This window comes from Schistocerca serialis, chromosome 3 (genome assembly GCF_023864345.2).
Source record: "Schistocerca serialis cubense isolate TAMUIC-IGC-003099 chromosome 3, iqSchSeri2.2, whole genome shotgun sequence".
Lineage (NCBI taxonomy): Eukaryota > Metazoa > Arthropoda > Insecta > Orthoptera > Acrididae > Schistocerca > Schistocerca serialis.
Window position 1 is genome coordinate 1,006,115,804 of NC_064640.1, and position 18,518 is coordinate 1,006,134,321.

Genomic DNA, 18,518 nt, shown 5'->3' on the forward strand with positions numbered 1-18,518 from the left:
TTGCTAGACGTAGGACAAGGCAGAGCAAGTTTAATTTGCTGTCAACGTACACACCCAAGAACTTCTAATGTCCACCAACTTGCTAATAACTGAGAGAGGTGACGTAATGGTTGGCACACTGGATACACATTGTATAGGACAACAGTTCAAACCCATGTCTGGCCACTCTGATTTAGGTCTTTCGTGATTGCTCTAAATCGCTTCAAGCAAATGCTGGGATGGTTCATTTGACAGAGCGTGGCCAATTTCCCTCCCCATCCTTCCCTAATCCGAGCTTTGCTCCACCTCTAATGACCTTCTTATCGACAGGATGTTAAAACACTAATCTCCCCCCCCCCCCAACCCCCCAACCTTGATAATGTACCAATAATTATGAAAAATCAAAATGTCTTCCCAAACCTCACTTTTACAATGAAGTGGTCGCAGTCATTTTTCTTAAACTTCTTAAACAGTTCTAGAAAAGAGACAACAGATTACAAATTGTATATCATTTCCAGTAGTAGCAAAAGTGAAAGTAATTATTTTCAATTATCTGTTTCTTTAAGTTCTGTACATATTCTTGTTGTCAGACCAGCAGTCTTGAGGCATCTAAATACCAAATGGATGCAGAAAGATATTGGGTTTGTCTACTGTTGCATTTTATACTACAAATAAAGGTTGCAAATGTTCATATCCATGGTAGACATGAGTATGTCATATTTTCTAAATGGTTATGATTCACATAAACAATTACAGACACAACACAACATGTGCATGAAACAAAACCAACTTTCACATCTCACTTCCCTTCAGCTACATACAACAGCTTCTTCTAACCAACTCAAGAAGATCAAAGCTAATATATGCATTGAGATCAAAGCTAATATATGCATCAAAGAAACTCTTTTACATAACAACTAAATTATTTGTCACTAATAGTGCTTCAAGTTATTTTGACAGCTTATATTTAACAATTTTTGATATCAGTGACTTCAAATAAAAATAAAAATGAATATCCAGATTTTGAAATAAATCCAGCATATGAAAAGTAATTAGGTTTTTGAAAAATATAAAATTAATATTATTCATGTTAAATTCATGTTTGAACAATTATTCTGTATATCTGTGTGTGTGTGTGTGTGTGTGTGTGTGTGTGTGTGTGTGTGTGTGTGTGTGCACGCAAAACTATTTTATTGATGACATTGAAGTTCTATGAAATGGAAAATTATAATTTTGAACTTGTCTTCATCATATAGTAAATTTATGGAGTGTATCAGGTAATCCACTCATTTAAATGTAGGAGCAAGTTCAGTATGCAGTGAAAAGATGAGCCATTGATCAGTTCTATTAAAAGCTCAAAGTCCACTTGGATATGTCATCCATTACATTTCAAAGGAGTTAGTAACATTGGTGCCCAGTGGGAAATCCTTTAGGTGGTAATCATTCCACTTCTTAAATAATTGATTCACATTTAATTTTTCAGTCACTGGCTCTTATTTCCCAAGCCTCGGGCATGGATGTGTGTGATGTCGTTAGGTTAGTTAGGTTTAAGTAGTTCTAAGTTCTAGGGGACTGATGACCACAGATGTTAAGTCCCATAGTGCTCAGAGCCAACTACCTCTTATTTCCCAACATCTGTCTTCAGTCTTAATGTAGGAAGTGACAGGCACCTTCACCTTCAACATTACATACCCTGTCAGCAATACTCTGTCTCAGTTTACTTTTTAAAAATTCTCAAAAATACATATAGTCACGGCAGTATAATTTCATGTAAATTATTGAGCACTGTCTCCACCTACATGCATGCTGGTCAATGCTGTGTCGGTGACATTTCTCTGTCACTCATTTTGCTGTAATCACAACAAGCAACCACACTATTGCCACATTATATCTGAAAAATGATTTCCTTTAGAAAAAAAACTCATTTTTTGTGATCTTGAATCTCTGACAGTCAAAGAGAATGCTGCATATATGTGCACGAAAAAAAGTTGTCACGGAGAAAACTCTAGAAGACTCTTGCAGCACATAGCTGTCCACAAGCAACATGTTCAAGATGTTTCACTGACCTAGAGTTGTAATATGAGCAAGATGATGGCTTCTTGGAAAAATAGCCAGATGTGCACATGAATACAGCATTGTGCACCCAGCTCTGGTAATTGACAAACTTTGTAGAATTGTTCTATAAGTTTGTTTTGAACACACAGCAGCAAATTTGGTATGGTAAACAACAGCCAGATAGCTGCATGTGCACAGTACTCTTCCAAGGATTCACTTTAAGATAGCAGATGCAGCTGTGATCAGAAGATTTGCAGAATTGCTTTATCAAATCATTGTATGTTAGTGTGGTGTCACCGCCAAACACCACACTTGCTAGGTGGTAGCTTTAAATCGGCCGCGGTCCATTAGTACATGTCGGACCCGCGTGTCGCTACTGTGTGATCGCAGACCGAGTGCCACCACAAGGCAAGTCTCGAGATACGGACTAGCACTCGCCCCAGTTGTACGGACGACTTTGCTAGTGACTACATGGACGAAGCATTGCTCATTAGCCGAGCCAATAGTTAGAATAGCCTTCAGCTAAGTCAATGGCTACGACCTAGCAAGGCGCCATTAGTAACATTGCATGTATCTAAAGAGTCTCACTTGTATCGCCACAATCTCCAGATGTACCAAAAGGATGGATTAAAGTTAAGTATTCCAGAAGCTACGTACTTTTCTTTCTAGCATTCATTACGTATCCTGTTTCAGACCTCACACCCTCCTGTTTTAGCTTAGCGCGTGCCTTTCGGCTTCCTCTCATTGTGTCTAGGCTGTCTTGTCTAGACACAACAATTAGTACATTCATTGTATCCTTATTAGGAATTTAATTTGTATGTCTCATGCTGCTGTGTGTAATATGAGAATTTACAAGTGTGCAGTTACTTATAAGCTGCATTATAAAGTATTGAGTTTCAGTAAAACAGAAGTGACAAAATTATATTCATTTGTCAGCTGCTAGAGGCACCATCATCATCATCATCATCTTCATAGTCATAATTGCCTCCAGCAACAGTTACATAATTCTCCCTCACTACAGAATGTGTTCTACTACTACCACTAACAGTCTATTTTTGCATATTATCAAATTTCATCTAAGTTTAAGGGAACAGGGATTCAATATTGCATCTACATAGATACTCTGCAAGCCACCACACAGGGCATAGCAGAGGGTACCACATACCACTATTAGTCATTCCCTCCTCCGTTTCATTCACAAATAGAGTGAAGGAAAAAGACTGTCTATGTACCTGTGCATGAGCAATAATGTCCCATATCTTGACTTCGTGGTCCTTATGCACAGTGTATGTTGGTGGTAGTAGAATTGTTCAGCAGTCAGCTTCAAATGCCAGTTCTCTAAATTTTCTCAGTTGTATTCCTCGAAAAGAACATCACCTTCCTCCCAGGGATTCCCATTTGCATTCCCATAGAATCCCCATAGGTTCGAACCTACCAGTAACAAATCTAGCATCCCGCCTATGAACTGCTTCAGTGTCTTCCTTCATTCTTACTTGGCATGGATCCCAGACACTCGAGCAGTACTCAAGAGTAGGTCACACCAGCATCCTATATGTGGTCTCCTTTACATTTGAACCACAGGTTCCTAAAATTCTCCCAATAAACCGAAGTCAACCATCCGCTTTCCCTATCACAGTTCTCACACGTTCATTCCATTAAATATTGCTTTGCAACATTATGCCCACATATTTAAACAACTTCACTATGTCAGGCAGGACACAACTAATACTGTATCTGAACCTTACAGGTTTGTTCTTCCTGCCCATTAACTTACATTTTTCCACATTCAGAGCTAGCTGCCATTCATCACACCAACTATAAATTTTGTCTAAGTCATCTTCAATCTTCTTACAGTTGCTCAACTTCAACACCTTACCATACACCAGATCATCATCAGCAAAAAACCACAGACTGCTGCCCACACTGCCCACCAAATCATTTATGTAGGTGAATAGCAACAGTGGTCCTATCACACTTCTCTGGGGCACTCCTAATGATACCCTTGTCTCTGATGAACATGCGCCATCAAGGAGAACATAGTAGGTTCTATTACTTAAGAAGTCTTCGAGTCACTCACATATCTGTGAACTTACTGCACATGCTCGTACCTTTGTTAACAGCCTGCAATGGGGTACCATGTCAAATGCTTTCCGGAAATCTAGAAATATGGGATCAGCCTGTTGCCTGTCATTCATAATTTGGTGGAGAGAGAGTAAAATACATCAAGAGACTGAACACTCTGCAACTAAAAGAAAAATACCAAATCATTCAAGTAAAGCAGATCTTAAGGCAGTCATATCAGTCATCTTATCAGTATGTTTTACATCTATCAACAAAGAATGAATGGAGTACAAGAACAACAGATAAGCCAACATAGCTGTAATCATCTTCAAGAACAATCCAAAATAAATCAAAAGGATTAGTTACTATTAAAAGAATAACAATGTCAGTGCAGAGTGTCTCATTCTGGTAGCAATTAACTGTTCTGTCTATTGTGATTCAGAATTCCATTTAATCGTGTATATATATTTGATGACAAAGCAGATTTTTTTTAAAACAAAAATATATGGTTGAGCAGAATGTGAAATATGTATAGTTGAAATTTATCTCTTTAGATAAAATTATCACTTATTCATCCATCATATACAGGTATGGAAGCAAGAAGTATATATTGTCTATAGCGCTGCACACTCTCAGTTTCATGTGGAAATATATGGAAGTTTGTGATCCCTTCTAAAGAAAGTCACCCCACATAAAGACTCTTTATTGTCTGAAGTCATTAGTGTAATGGATTTTCATGGAACATAATGGGCTCTGCCAGAATGAGATTTTCACTCTGCTGTGGAGTGTATGCCCATATGAAACTTCCTGGCAGATTAAAACTGTGTGCCAGACTGAGACTTGAACTCAGGACCTTTGCCTTTTCATTCTGGAAACATCCCCCAGGCTATGGCTAAGCCATGTCTTCGCAATATCTTTTCTTCCAGGATTGCTAGTTCTGCAAGGTTTGCAGAAGAGCTTCTGTGAAGTTTGGAATGTAGGAGACGAAGTACTGGCAGAACTGAAGCTGTGAGGATGGGTCACGAGTCATACTTGGGTAGCTCAGTTGGTAGAGCTCTTGCACATGAAAAATAAACAGCACTAACTCCACAATTCTGCCAAACTGAAGAGAGTTGTGCCAACTGAAAAATACCACATCACAATACTCAATGAAATGTTGTGCTCTTGTGGATACTTCTGAGAAGGACCAAGCAAATCCGAGGCAGGCCGGGCCTTAGCCCACACAACCTGCACACATGAAGTATGGCATGCCATGGCCGGGCCTGGGGTATATAAAAATTGTAGACCGCATATTGTTTTGTGTACTTCAAACATGTTCAAACTTATACATAAATTCTTTGTTAGGTCCCTTGTTTTCATTTCTTATTAATAGTATGATATTTGTTTCTAACTTTTGGAAAATTTTAACGCATTTAGCAGAAAACTTTGCATTTACATCTGATTACCTTATGTACGTAACTCTGGTCATTTGTTCAACTCACATTTCTATTAAATAACATCTGTATACAATTTTGTCCTACTTCTCCAAAAGTTATCAGCTTTATGTGAAGTAAATGCTGTTGATGTTGTTTGTTTTCACATTTGTAATGCAATAAACTATTATCACAGATAACTGATATTTAACAATTAGCAAGATAATAAAATTAGAAAGGAAATTTATCTATGTAATGCTTTTGTAAACAACTACATTTAAATGCTTGTTTGGAAATTTCACCAAAGCTCTAAATTTAATGCACAGTTTCAAAATTTTCTATAACTCAAGAGATATTTAAGAAATGCTATGTAATTAACAAATGTACTAAATTTGGAAGAAGTAGAGATATATTTGCAGAACTTGATTAACTAAAAAGCTACTAGAGAATTGTTACTTTTGTTTATTTTTAGATATATGTTGGAGGCCCAACACTTGCAATGGGCTACCTCAATCGTCCCGATTTAAATACTACACGCTTTATCCCAAGGCCAGACCATGTACCTCCAACTGTTGGTCCACGTCTATACCGTACTGGTGATTGGGGTTACATGCTAACAGATGGTAATCTTGAAATATGTGGTCGCTGTGATTCTATGATAAAAATACGTGGTTACAGTATTGAGATACAGGTGAGCGTTGCTTGAATGTATGTCAAAAAACTCATATAGAATATAAGCACACAAGTAATTGAAAATTTGGTTGCATTTTGCGTACCATAAACTGAAAATAAAGGAAATGTTATTCAGTTAAAATTCAAGTTTTCTATTCCATCTCAATAAAAGAGAGTGCATTAACACCATATATTGATATAATTTTAAGAAACAACAATTGGGCTCATCTTAAGCAAATGTTTTATTCCCATGAGTGGCTGCAAATATCTTCAAATGCCAGATGGAATGGAATGGCAGGAACTTTATTCAATTTTAGCAATGTCAGCTGTTTCTTAATACCACTGACCTTAGTGTCTATATCACTAATCTTTGTCATGATGTGTGAATTGAATTGGGGCGATACCACTGCATTTTCATTTGTAAAGGAAAATCAAAAACAGAGTCCAGCATTTCTGCTTTTGCTTTGCTATGCTAGCTTCAGCCCCATTTTCATACATGAGTGTCTGGATGATAATTTTGGTACCACCAATGGCCATAACATATGACCAGAATTTCTTTGGGTTTTGGGAGTGGTCCTTCAATAATATGCTGCTGCAATAGTAGTTGAAGGGTTCACACATTGCCTTCTTTAGAAGTTTCTTGTGAAAATCTGAGCCATAGTTCTTCTACATACTCCTTTGATCAATTTCCTGCATCAAATCATCATGTACATTCATACGGCCATCTTTAAAAGCTCTTACCCATTACCATATCATCTCATCACACGTAATGTTTCTCCATACACTTCACTGACCTGATGATGAACTTAGCCACTTTCACATCTTCAGTAGTAAGAAAATGAATCACAGTGCATGTTTCGCGGACAGCAGGATTCTCAGTCGATGGAGGCATTTCACGTACTCACAACCAAATATATAAGCAATGAATACTGGTGGGAATTATTTAGAAAAGTAGATTAAAGTCAGGCTTTCATGTGAAAATAAAATTTCTAAGGAAACTCTACTTGTGTTATTTTTATTTCAAAACAGTACATACTTAAAAAAAAACATGCATTGTACTAATACCCTTGTCTTTTTGATATACACTTATATTTTCCCCAAAAGTCTCACTGCTATCAATTTTGGGTTTTAACCAGTTTTCTGTAGCTAGTATCATGTGCAGTCCACTGTTTTTTAAAGTGTAGTGGCATTTTGTTGCAAATACTTTAGCAGTTAATCACTAAGATTTTAATACCTTTGCCTGTAGGTGGCATTTCTTTGAATCTTTTATCAATACTTCCTGGGTAGCAGCCTTTGATGTATGGTGTACATGTGACACATTTAGGAGGACCCTACAGTTTTTAACCTGATGGTGCAAGCCCAGAAAGTCACTGCCCAGTTTGTCACTGAGCCTTCAAAGTCTCTGGTTCAATCTTTCCATTTGACTCAAGACCAACTGGGGACAATGCTGCAAATTTTATTTAATTCATAAGGTAAATACAGTGAGGGAATGTGTGTGTGTGTGTGACGCTGGAATGGACTGAGCGGTTCTTTCATTAAAGTAGTAAAAGGTCACTGTCTGGAAAAACATAGATATTAATTTTTGAAATGTTTAAGTCTGCAATTTGTAGGCATAACTCATTGTTTCACATTATATTACTAATAAATATCCCAAATAGGTCATTCTATGTTATATACTATACATTACCAACATATGGTATCTTGTATGAACTTGTTGTTATCTTATGCTTTGTGTACATCATATGATTTAGAGCTCTGAATGATATTTCCTTCCTTTTTCTCTTACTGCCACTGTGATATTACTTTCCCATTTCCAGTTTTTCTTTAGTTTCAAAACTTAATTTCATGATTTACCATTTTATTGTTTTGAGCTGCTCTTAGTTTCACCATTTATTGCAGTAAGTTAATGCTACAGTATATTTCTAATTCTTTCTTTTGTTCTTGACTATATGCAGGTGTTAAATTCTCCTTAGTTTATTTAGCCACATATAGAGAGATTAACATATGAAGATGAAAATAATTTTGCTGCCCTTACTGTCAGCACCTGTGAGGTATATCATTGCTGCCAGAAAAATCATAACAATCAATTCACAGATGATAGCAAATACTGTAGCCTTAAATAAAATAAGATACCTGCAATCTTTCATTAACTTACTGTGTGACATTTATATTATCAATCTATTTACAGGCTGTTGAAGCTGCACTTTTGGAGTTGCCCATGGTCAACAGTGGATGTGTACTAGCACTAGGAGAAGAAGGCTCTGATAAATTTCTTGTTGCTTACATAGTGCCAGAAGGTAAAACTTCTCGTAAAGCAGTGAGAGCAGCTCTGAAGAAAAGGTTACCATTTTACATGATACCATCAAAATTCTTCTTTCTTTCGAGGTTGGTTGCAGTGGATATCTGCTAGTGTTCTGTTGCTTGAGATAAATATCCACATAGATTACATAAATTAGTAGTATTATTGTTATATTTTTGATTTTGTATTTTTTATACAGTACGCCAATTGTGGAAGGATCAGGGAAATTAGATAAGAGAGCATTACCAAAAATTGATGTAAATGAAGACTGCAGTATTGATCCACAAGATCTGCCATCAACACCTATGGAGCATCTGATTGCCAATATATGGTGCAACATTTTAAGAATACCAACCATTGATGTCCAAGAAGACTTTTTCGACTTGGGAGGGTGAGTAAATATCATATTATTTTCATTTCTTTGTACACCATTTATTTATTTAAATTTTTTGCATGTAGCTGTCAAGATGAAGACTTTTGCAAATGTCATACATAATTTGAGTAATAAATTAATATAAATAACACATACAGTAATGATATATGTATTCATCTTAATATCCTTATTATATTGCATGTTGCAACCCAGTTCCTGCAGCTTAGAATTCACCGAGTAGATACACTTATTTATTAGGAACTCTTTTAACTCACTTCCTGAAGCAGTTGCCCTTACTCCTAGTGTCATAATTCTGTGTATCACTACATTCTTATACATTGTTTTTGTTATTCACAAAAATATAATAAATGTTTACAAATCTAAGGAATATATTGTTAAATATTTATGTTGGACAAAGGTTTCACAACAGGACACTCTGAACCTTAGTCCATGTATTAGCCTAACTGCTCATTTATGTAACAATAGTATTCTGTTCAGGTATAGGTCTGCTTTACAGCCTCACAATTCATACCATAGTTAAGAAATGCGTAAATTATTCCATAGTGTATGATTGGAACTATTTTTGGCAGTTGGCTTACCAGATACAAGCTACTGATGATTTTGCCGCATACAGCATTAATGTGCTTTACCCAATCAAGATTTTTGTTCAGATTAAACCAAGGAAATTAATTTTACCTGTTTCTATTGATGTAAAACTATATATGTTGTTTATTTCAACCTCATGAGAGCTGGTTGTTTGAATATTAGTATGTGGACTTTACTGATTTTAGTGGCTAGACATTGGTGTAGAAAATACATGGTTACTTCTGTTACATCATTAGTTGCAACTTACTGTAATGACGAGTCTTTCTAAAAAAAATAGGAGGAGGTGTCATCAGCATGGCTTACTAGATGTGAGTTGAAAGGTTGTGTCATGCCACTGACATAAACCAAGACCAGGAAGGGACCAAGGATTGACCCTGTGGCACCCTCTGGATTACTGTATCCCTAAAATATGGGAAATTATGATATTGTTATCTATTTTGCATGAAAATTTAGAGCACTGCTTACAGTTCGTTAAGTATGTGGACAGTAACTGCATAGATGAGTCTTTGATGTTGTATATCTTCAGTTTCTCAATGAGCAGCCCATGGTTGACTGAGTTGAAGGCTTTGGTAAGATCTAAGAATATCCCTGTTGTCCTCATTCCTTCATCTAGGAGGATGTACACTTTATGGAGAAATTCAGTAACTGCAGATGTTGCACAATGATCTTTTGTAAAGGCATGGTTTCTGCCTGTTAACAATTTTTTGTGTAAAATAAACATAGATCTGAGAAATGAATATCAATTCAGAAACCTTATTGAAGGTAGGCATCAATGTTTGGTGGTAGTTTGAAGTTTCTTTTGTAATTCCTTTCTTATGCACTGCTTTAACAGTGCTTATTTTTAGACTACTAGTATAAGTGTTTTCACCAATACTACATTTTATGAGGTAACTTAGTGGTTTAACCATTTCTTTTAAGCATTTTTTAACTGCAGCATTCAATGTACCATCCCATCCAGCTGAGTATTTGTTCTTTAATGTGAAGATTATCTTACTTATTTCACTTTCCTTAACCACCTCAAATTCAAAATCCACTGTCTGAGTGATGTGATTTGATAGCTCTCACTGCATGTCTATAGTCTTTGACAGGTTTCCTGTTGGTAATATGAAATTTATGTAGTGCTCTTGTGTCTTTTGTAGTATTAAAATCCTGTGCAATGCACTGTAGTTGAAAGAATTTATCTGCTGTCATCCTCCATAAGCAACAGTACGGAGCATGGAAGAGCTTACTTTTTACCAATATTAGCCTATTCCATTTTCATATGGAACATGGCAGCAATGCCTGCATGCATGTGCTAATGTCTTATATCTTATTATTAAGGTCTCTACACTAGCTTTAAGAAAGGTTAACATTTTATTTTTAAAAAGAGAGAGCTAAGAATTTATTGACCCTTTTCATAAGGTTAAATTTTTATCAGTTTTGAATGTATCTGCAGTACATCTGCATATATACTCCACAGGGCATTGTGAATTAGAATTTTCATCCCTCTCTTCTACCATTCCCATACATTTTAATGGTTTGTGGCAACAGATCTCTAGACTGCCTCTTCTTGTGCAAACAGCCACTGTACCTGTGAACATCTTTGATACCAAAAACAGAAGAGCTACATGCCCTCACAGAAAATAACAGCTGTAGTTTCCCATTGCTTTCAGCCATTTTCACTAACAGCACAGCAACACAGTGGTGGAATCAGTTACAAGGTCAGATCAGTCAATTATACAGACTGTTGCTTCCGTATCTACTGAAAAGGCTTCTGGCCCTCTTCAGGGTCAATATCAAACCTTCCTGGTGGATTAAAACTGCATACCAGTACTCATATCCAGAACATTGCCTATCATGAACAAAGTTTTTATTAACTGAGCTATCTAGACCTGGATAGTTAAGTTAATGAGATCATTTCCCACAGAAAGTAAGATTCCAGTTTCAATTGCTCTTCCAGCACACAGTTTTAATCCAGCAGGAAGTTTGGAAACTGCACACACACACACAGCTTCAGTTTGAAAGATGGATTCTGGAAACATTCAACATTATTTTGCAAGAGTGTTTGTCTTTACTACCAGTTATGTATGCTTAGTTTCCCAATCAATACCAAGCAAACTAAAGGCACCCTCAATTACTACACTAAAATGGGGGTGTTTAAACTACCTTTGAATGACTATGTGATTGATGTGTCTGTTAAAATGTTTGTTATTTAACAGTAACTTTAGAATTTCCAGTACTACACCAACACTTTTATTCATATGGAATCATGTTTGGAGTGATATTCTCCATCCATCATAAATTTATGTCCTGTCCTAGCTTCATCAATGGAAAATCAATACTAGTTCTGTACTTTTTATCTAAGAAGGTTGTCGTGTTTGTTTAAAGGTAAAATTCTTACTGTGAGTTTGTATGTGATGAGATGCTTGTTTGAAAACTGAAATTAATGCTTTCACAAACCACCAATATATTAATATATTATTTGGCTACTCTATGTAAGTATCTTTGTTTTAAAGGCCTTATATATCATTACTTTCATACGTGTAAGTAATGAGGTAGTGTGGTTGATAGGACACTAGCCCCTGTATTCAGAAGAGTGGAGTTTGCTCTATGCAGTTTAGGGTTTCTGTGGTTTTCCTAAATGATTTCAGGCAAATACTGGTATGGCTCCTCCAGCCAGACCACGGCTGTCCATTTTTACTATCCTCATAAAACACTCTTATGAATTCTATATATGTATATTTTTAAATATTTATTTTCATTGCATTATGATGGCAAATCCTGTATCATCATGAAATGATCCCTGGATGAATAAATTAATTAATTAATTCTGTAGAAATATTCAGTTATTATTCCACATCCACCGTCCGCATGAGTTCACATTGATTCAGTTGTGACCTCACTAGTTGTGATGTTTCTGCTTGTTGCTTTAAATATTCCAGTTCCTTGGGAAATTAATCTGTCAATCTGATATTTTTCCTTATGTTCCTGACAGCTTCCCTACATCCTGTTTCAGGTTTAAAATAATTTTTCCCTAATATTCTGTGAGGATGACTGCTTTCGTGGACAGAGATTAGTGAGATGTTGGGGTTTTAACCTGAGGATCTAACAGACCCATTCTAAAAGAAAACACCATGTACATTCTACACATAATCAGCCACCTAAGTAACCACTTCTATAGCACACAATGCATGCTTGATTTAACCAGTGCAGTACAACAAGTTACCATCTCTAGTGCAGTTGGTGAATATACAGGTATACTCCTCACAATACTGGCAAACTGTGCAGTTTAGAGCCTATAGTTAGCTTCTGGCCAGAGTATCCTGATCAGTATTTCAAACAACACTGCAAATGAACAGCAGTGCTGAGGCCCCATGAGCTAAGCATCTGTTTGCATTACTTCTGACAGTCTCTGTAAATAACCAACAGTACCCTCAGATTTTGTGCATTAATTGGCCTAAGAAGAACCATCATATGCCTAACATTCAAACTGCTTACTACTGATTTCTTTGTTACCCCCTTTTTTAAGCATAGTCCTCAACAAAGAAGATGTTCCAGGTAATGGAATGACCCAACAGTCACCGTTAGGTGACAGTTTAGTGTCCAAATGAGGTTGTTACAGACCATGTCTGGCAAGAAATGCAATGTTTTGCAGCAACAGAAGACCACCCTACCACTCCATCACTGGTGCAGCTCAGAGTACTCCTAGGAAGGCTTTTAACTGTTGTCAACTTGTCAGTGCTGCTTCCAACTGTTTACAAACAGCAGTCATCTTTTCCATCATGCACCCACAATACCCACAATATATCTATTGGTGAAAGCGAAATGCAGAACTAGCTCTTTCAAATACAAAAGCAGTTGAAAAATTAATAGAACTTCTGAAAACAGTAAAAATTTGCTGTTCACTTCTGCATGGAAGTACATAATAAACTAACAAAACTAAATGCTACACCCAAACTAAGTACTGTGGATGCTATAATGGACACAGCTAATTACTAGCTATTTTCTATTTGAAAACATATGATCTAACGAAGTCTTGGAGACTGGGTTTGGAGTTTTTAATCTCTATCTCTGGCCTTAGATACACTTGATGTAAGATACATATGTAGTGTAATAGATGTCCAGGGAATAATCCCATTCTCAGCAAAGACTATTTAAGCAGGTCTGGCATATTGTTCTCAGCAAGTGTGATAATACAGCTTCTCAATTCTTAGAAAATTGTTAGAAGTGATGGACATGAACATTTTCCCTGAGGAAATCTCACAGGAAGAAATTACGTACTGAGAAATCTGTCATGTGAGATGATCATATGCAAAAAGTATTTTCTGTGGCCAGTGTGCCATCCTTCCATGAGCCTGTCATGTATTTGTGAATGTAGACTTTCCCAGCATATACTACTGATGAAAAACCAATGGGTTTCCAGCTAGGTGTTAGTCTTGAAAAATCTGACATTTTGATGAGTGTCGTACTCTCATATTCGTCATCTCCAGGGGAAGTGTTGAGATGCACTATGTGCCATTCTATTTATACAAGAGGGGTATCTACCGCCTTCCCCTGGGGCAAACACTGTACTATAATGCACACTGATGGTGGGGGAGGGATGTTGTGCCAAGGCTGGGAGCTGTGATCGGTTCCATTTGTGGGTATTCTTGATATGCCAGACAAGGTGACCCTGGCTAGCCTTGCTCTTGAGGTACTGCTGCTAATGCAGGATTTCACATTGAACTAAGCTGATGGTGGTCATCCCTGTTGATGAGATTGTGGGGAACCTTTATTTCTATGGATTCCCTATTGTACTCTACCAGTAGCCATTCACTCAACACAACACTCAACACAGCTTAGTGTTTTCAATATCAAAGGTATGTTCTTCATTGAGGCTATGCACGGCCACTGCTGATTTCTCTTTTTGCCTCAGATGCACAAATATAATGTGTTCAGCACAGCACTATGAAGTACAGTGCTGCATTTGCCCACTGTAGTTTATTGATTATGAATTAATCTGTTTTTGTTGGAAGCACATTCTGTAGATCAAGGGTAGACAGAACTATATGGTTTTTTTGTAAAATTAATTGTCTTGTTAGATCTTAATATGTGTTATTATTTTATTCAGTTCTCTCTTTTAACAACAAAATGTTCTTTTTCTGTAATATTAGGCATTCACTCCAAGCAGCACGCATATTAAATGAAATGAATCAGAAACTAGGAGTCAATTTAGTAATGAGTGACTTATTTAAACATCCAACGGTTTCATCCATGGCAGCCTTTATTGAAGACCCTGAAACAGTTAATGGAGGTGATCCAGTCCAGCTTGATCTGGCTGCAGAAGTTGAACGTCACAGTCAGGGGAAAGATATGTAAGTATTTTAATGTGATATATATATATATATATATATATATATATATATATATATATATATATATATATATATAGAGGGAAACATTCCACGTGGGAAAAATATATCCCAAAACAAAGATGATGAGACCTACCAAAGAAAAGCGCTGGCAGGTCAGTAGACACACAAACATACACACAAAATTCTAGCCCTCGCAACCAACGGCCGCCCCACCAGGAAAGAGGGAAGGGGAGGGAAAGACGAAAGGATGCGGGCTCCAATGGAGAGGGCAAGGAGCCACTCCAATCCCGGGAGCAGAAAGACCCACCCTAGGGGGAAAAAAGGACAGGCACACACTCGCACACACGCACACATCCATCCATACACACACAGACACAAGCAGATATATATATATATATATATATATATATATATATATATATATATATATATATATATATATATATATATATATATATATATTTTTTTTTTTTTTTTTTTTTAAGCACCCGGAGGACATGATCAAATATCAGTGTAATTTCAAATGATAAGAATTGCAATTCTATATGACAGGTTAAAAAGATTAGCAAAGTGCCTGAGTGGTGTTTACGTTTTGTGTTGTTGTCATGCCTGATAGGGTATATAAGGGGCATGATCAGCATCAGTTGTCAAGCGATCACTGTAAAAGACATGGACATGCCACGTGCTGGTGTGAGATAGCTTTAGCAGCAATTAACAGAGTTTGAAAGGGGCCTCATTGTGGGTCTCCATTAGCATGGCTAGTTGAATCATGCAATATCCAGATTTGTGAGACATTCGGACATGGCAGTGACCTACGTTTCACTGCATGGGAATGTGAGGGCAGACACAGACATCATTAGTGTTCCAGTAGACCATTTCTGACCATCTCAAGGAAGGATTGCCATATTGTGCACCAAGTTCATTGCATACCCTTCACATCTGTGCCTGCCACCATGTACTGCTGATGAATGATGTCACAATGTGTTCTGTGATGAACTGTGGTTCTGCCCTATCCCAGTTGACCGTCATCAACAAGTATGACGGCAACCTAGGGAGAGGTCCATTCCTTCCTATGTTCATGAGAGGCATAGAGATGTGGGGATCCATGGGGTATGAATTCAGGTCATGACTGGCAGGGACTGAGGAACCTCTGATGGCACAATGGTACATTACAGCTATCTTGCATCCTCACGTATTACCTCATATGTAACAGTATCCTTGTGCGATTTTTCAACAGGACAGTGCACATCCACACATGACACTTGTCTCTGTGAACTGTCTGCATGATGTTGAGGTACTCCTGTGGCAAGGAGAATCCCCAAACCTGTTCTTGATAGAACATGTGTGGGACCATTTCAAATGTCAACTCTGTCCAAGTACCAGGATGAAGGATATCAAGAACTAGTTACAACAGTTGTGGGTCAGCTTGCGTCAGGAGAACATACATCAGATTTATGACACTCTTCCCAACCAAATCAGTGCATACATCAAGGCCAAAGGGGAAGCAATTTCATACTGATAAGTGAGCTCATACTACTACATCCTTTGTAAATTTGACTCAATTTTGTAATCACTGAAATGTCAGATAACCTCTCCACTCACGAAGTTTCATTTCATTTTCCCATCCCCTTCTAGTTACTTCATTTTTTCTGTCAAGTGATTTATATGCAATATCTGTTAATGAACATCTTTCCTTGGAACAACATCCCACTGTTAGTAAACTATGTTATCATTCCTGTCTTTGTTGTCTATAAAATCTACATACTTTTTGAAGGTAATACACATGAGTTCCAAGGAAATCTTTTCAGCATTGATGTTATAAAGATGTAAATAGAATACATAGATGTAGTACTTAATTAGTGTTAAGACCAAATAGATGGATATTATTTTAGAGTCCCATTTAGAAAAATGAGTGGCTTTGAAGCATGATATATGAACTATTATTTTTGTTGGTTATACAATGCAATGTGGCCAGTATTTACATCTTTGATTATTTCTGTTTATGGATATTACGCCATGGTCTAAGGCATGTTTCAGTGCCCAATATTTCATCTCTTAATGTTGCAAACATCCTTGTTTAAGTTTTAACATCATCTAACTACACTTTTATAGCCTCTGAGGATGTATTCCGCATTGTGGGATGAAATGTTGGCACTTAAAAAATTTTAGACTCTTGGACCATAGCCCAAAGCCTATAACACACAAATCACCAGGGACATTATTACAGTTGACTTTCTAGTGTCAAATTGTTATGAACTTTCTTATTTGTTTCAAATGCACATGTCTTTCTCACCATGCCATATGGAAGTAATTGTCACATGTCTGTGACCTCTGCAACCCTCATTTGTGATGAAGTTATTTCTTTTTCATTGAATCGTGGTATAGAAGTATAACTGATGAGCTTCTGCACAACTGTACACTTTAACAAATATACATACCACCCCTAGACTACAATGAATGCCCAGTAACTGCACATGATTAAAGAAACTACAGCACTGCAAGCTGTACTGGAAAATATAAGCCTTATTTTGTATCAAGCTTCAACAGAAAAATCAAAAGTATTTGCAAAAAATGGGCAAAACAATGATTCACAGGCTTATTCTTTTTTAATATAGGAGTTAATAGCAAGTAGTAGAGAGAATCTGTAATAAAGTATTTAGCAATTTAACATGACGATTGTTAGGAAAGTAGCTAACTAGGCAGTGTGAAGAAATTAAACACTGAAATATGGATATTGCATTTTAATTTTAAATTTAAAAACTTGTTGTTTGTGGTTATCAGAATATTTATTACTGCCTAAGCTCGACCTTTCTGTCTGTTGGTTATGAAACTTGCTACGTCTCCTTGTGTTTATAAGTACGAAATCTTTACAAAAGATATGTATGCTAATATTTATCAACTATGTGTCTAACTGTACCTATTTTGCAAAGGAATTTGACAATTTCTAGATGTCATTTTAATACTAACTTAAATAAACAATTGCCTAGTACAATGCACATAAATAAATAACCAAAAAATCTATCGTTTTGTGAAATGCTTTTGAAAATCCAGGCCTGTGAATCCCTGTGATAAATAAGAAGACAAATGCATCCTGAAAGCATATAATAGTTTCATTGCTGCCCTGCTTTACATGTAAAGTATTTAGGCTTTCTCTCACAAATTCAGAAGTAAACAACTGAAACTACTAGTAGTCAACATCCATGTAATGCACTGTGATGGCATGTAGCTGGGATGTCCTAAGCAGGTCAAGGATAGGGTGTGATGGAAAGATGGCTTAATGTTCATCCTTTGGGGATCTTTAATCTGTAGAATAAAGTTCCATTTAATACAGTAGGTCTCACTGAGCTGCAATAAATGTGAGCCAAATTTAGTAACAAGCAGTGATAAAGTTTATAATCTCACGAGTACACATAGAAAAGCATGTAACCTACATTACAGGTATGGGACGCATATTTAGAGAGAATGGGGAATCTATTATCATCCAATCAAAAACATTGGAAGGGATGAATTTGGGGATTCAAGAGTGTTGCCTTGTGGTATCTCTTTTCAAATATGCATATACATCCATGTCTTCCTCATTGTTGTTCTGGGGCATAGAGGTACTTTTGATTGTAATGTTAGGTGATTTGCCAAGACTAAGTGGGAGAAATCATCCTCCAGAATGATAATACCTCTTAACATTTAGCATATGAAGTCAGCCAGTTCTTGCTGGATACTGTAAAGGAAAT

At 36.7% G+C, this 18,518-nt stretch overlaps 1 protein-coding gene across 3 annotated transcripts in view; it reads left to right on the forward strand.

The window, feature by feature from the left end:
• LOC126471452 (uncharacterized) overlaps positions 1-18,518 on the forward strand; it is a 413,388-nt gene that overhangs the window by 285,578 nt on the left and 109,292 nt on the right. For all 3 annotated transcript variants that reach the window (XM_050099641.1, XM_050099639.1, XM_050099640.1), the window contains 4 exons: positions 5,980-6,198; positions 8,368-8,564; positions 8,678-8,869; positions 14,590-14,790. In XM_050099641.1, the coding sequence (XP_049955598.1) occupies positions 5,980-6,198; positions 8,368-8,564; positions 8,678-8,869; positions 14,590-14,790 (809 nt within the window). The remainder of the gene's footprint in view (positions 1-5,979; positions 6,199-8,367; positions 8,565-8,677; positions 8,870-14,589; positions 14,791-18,518) is intronic.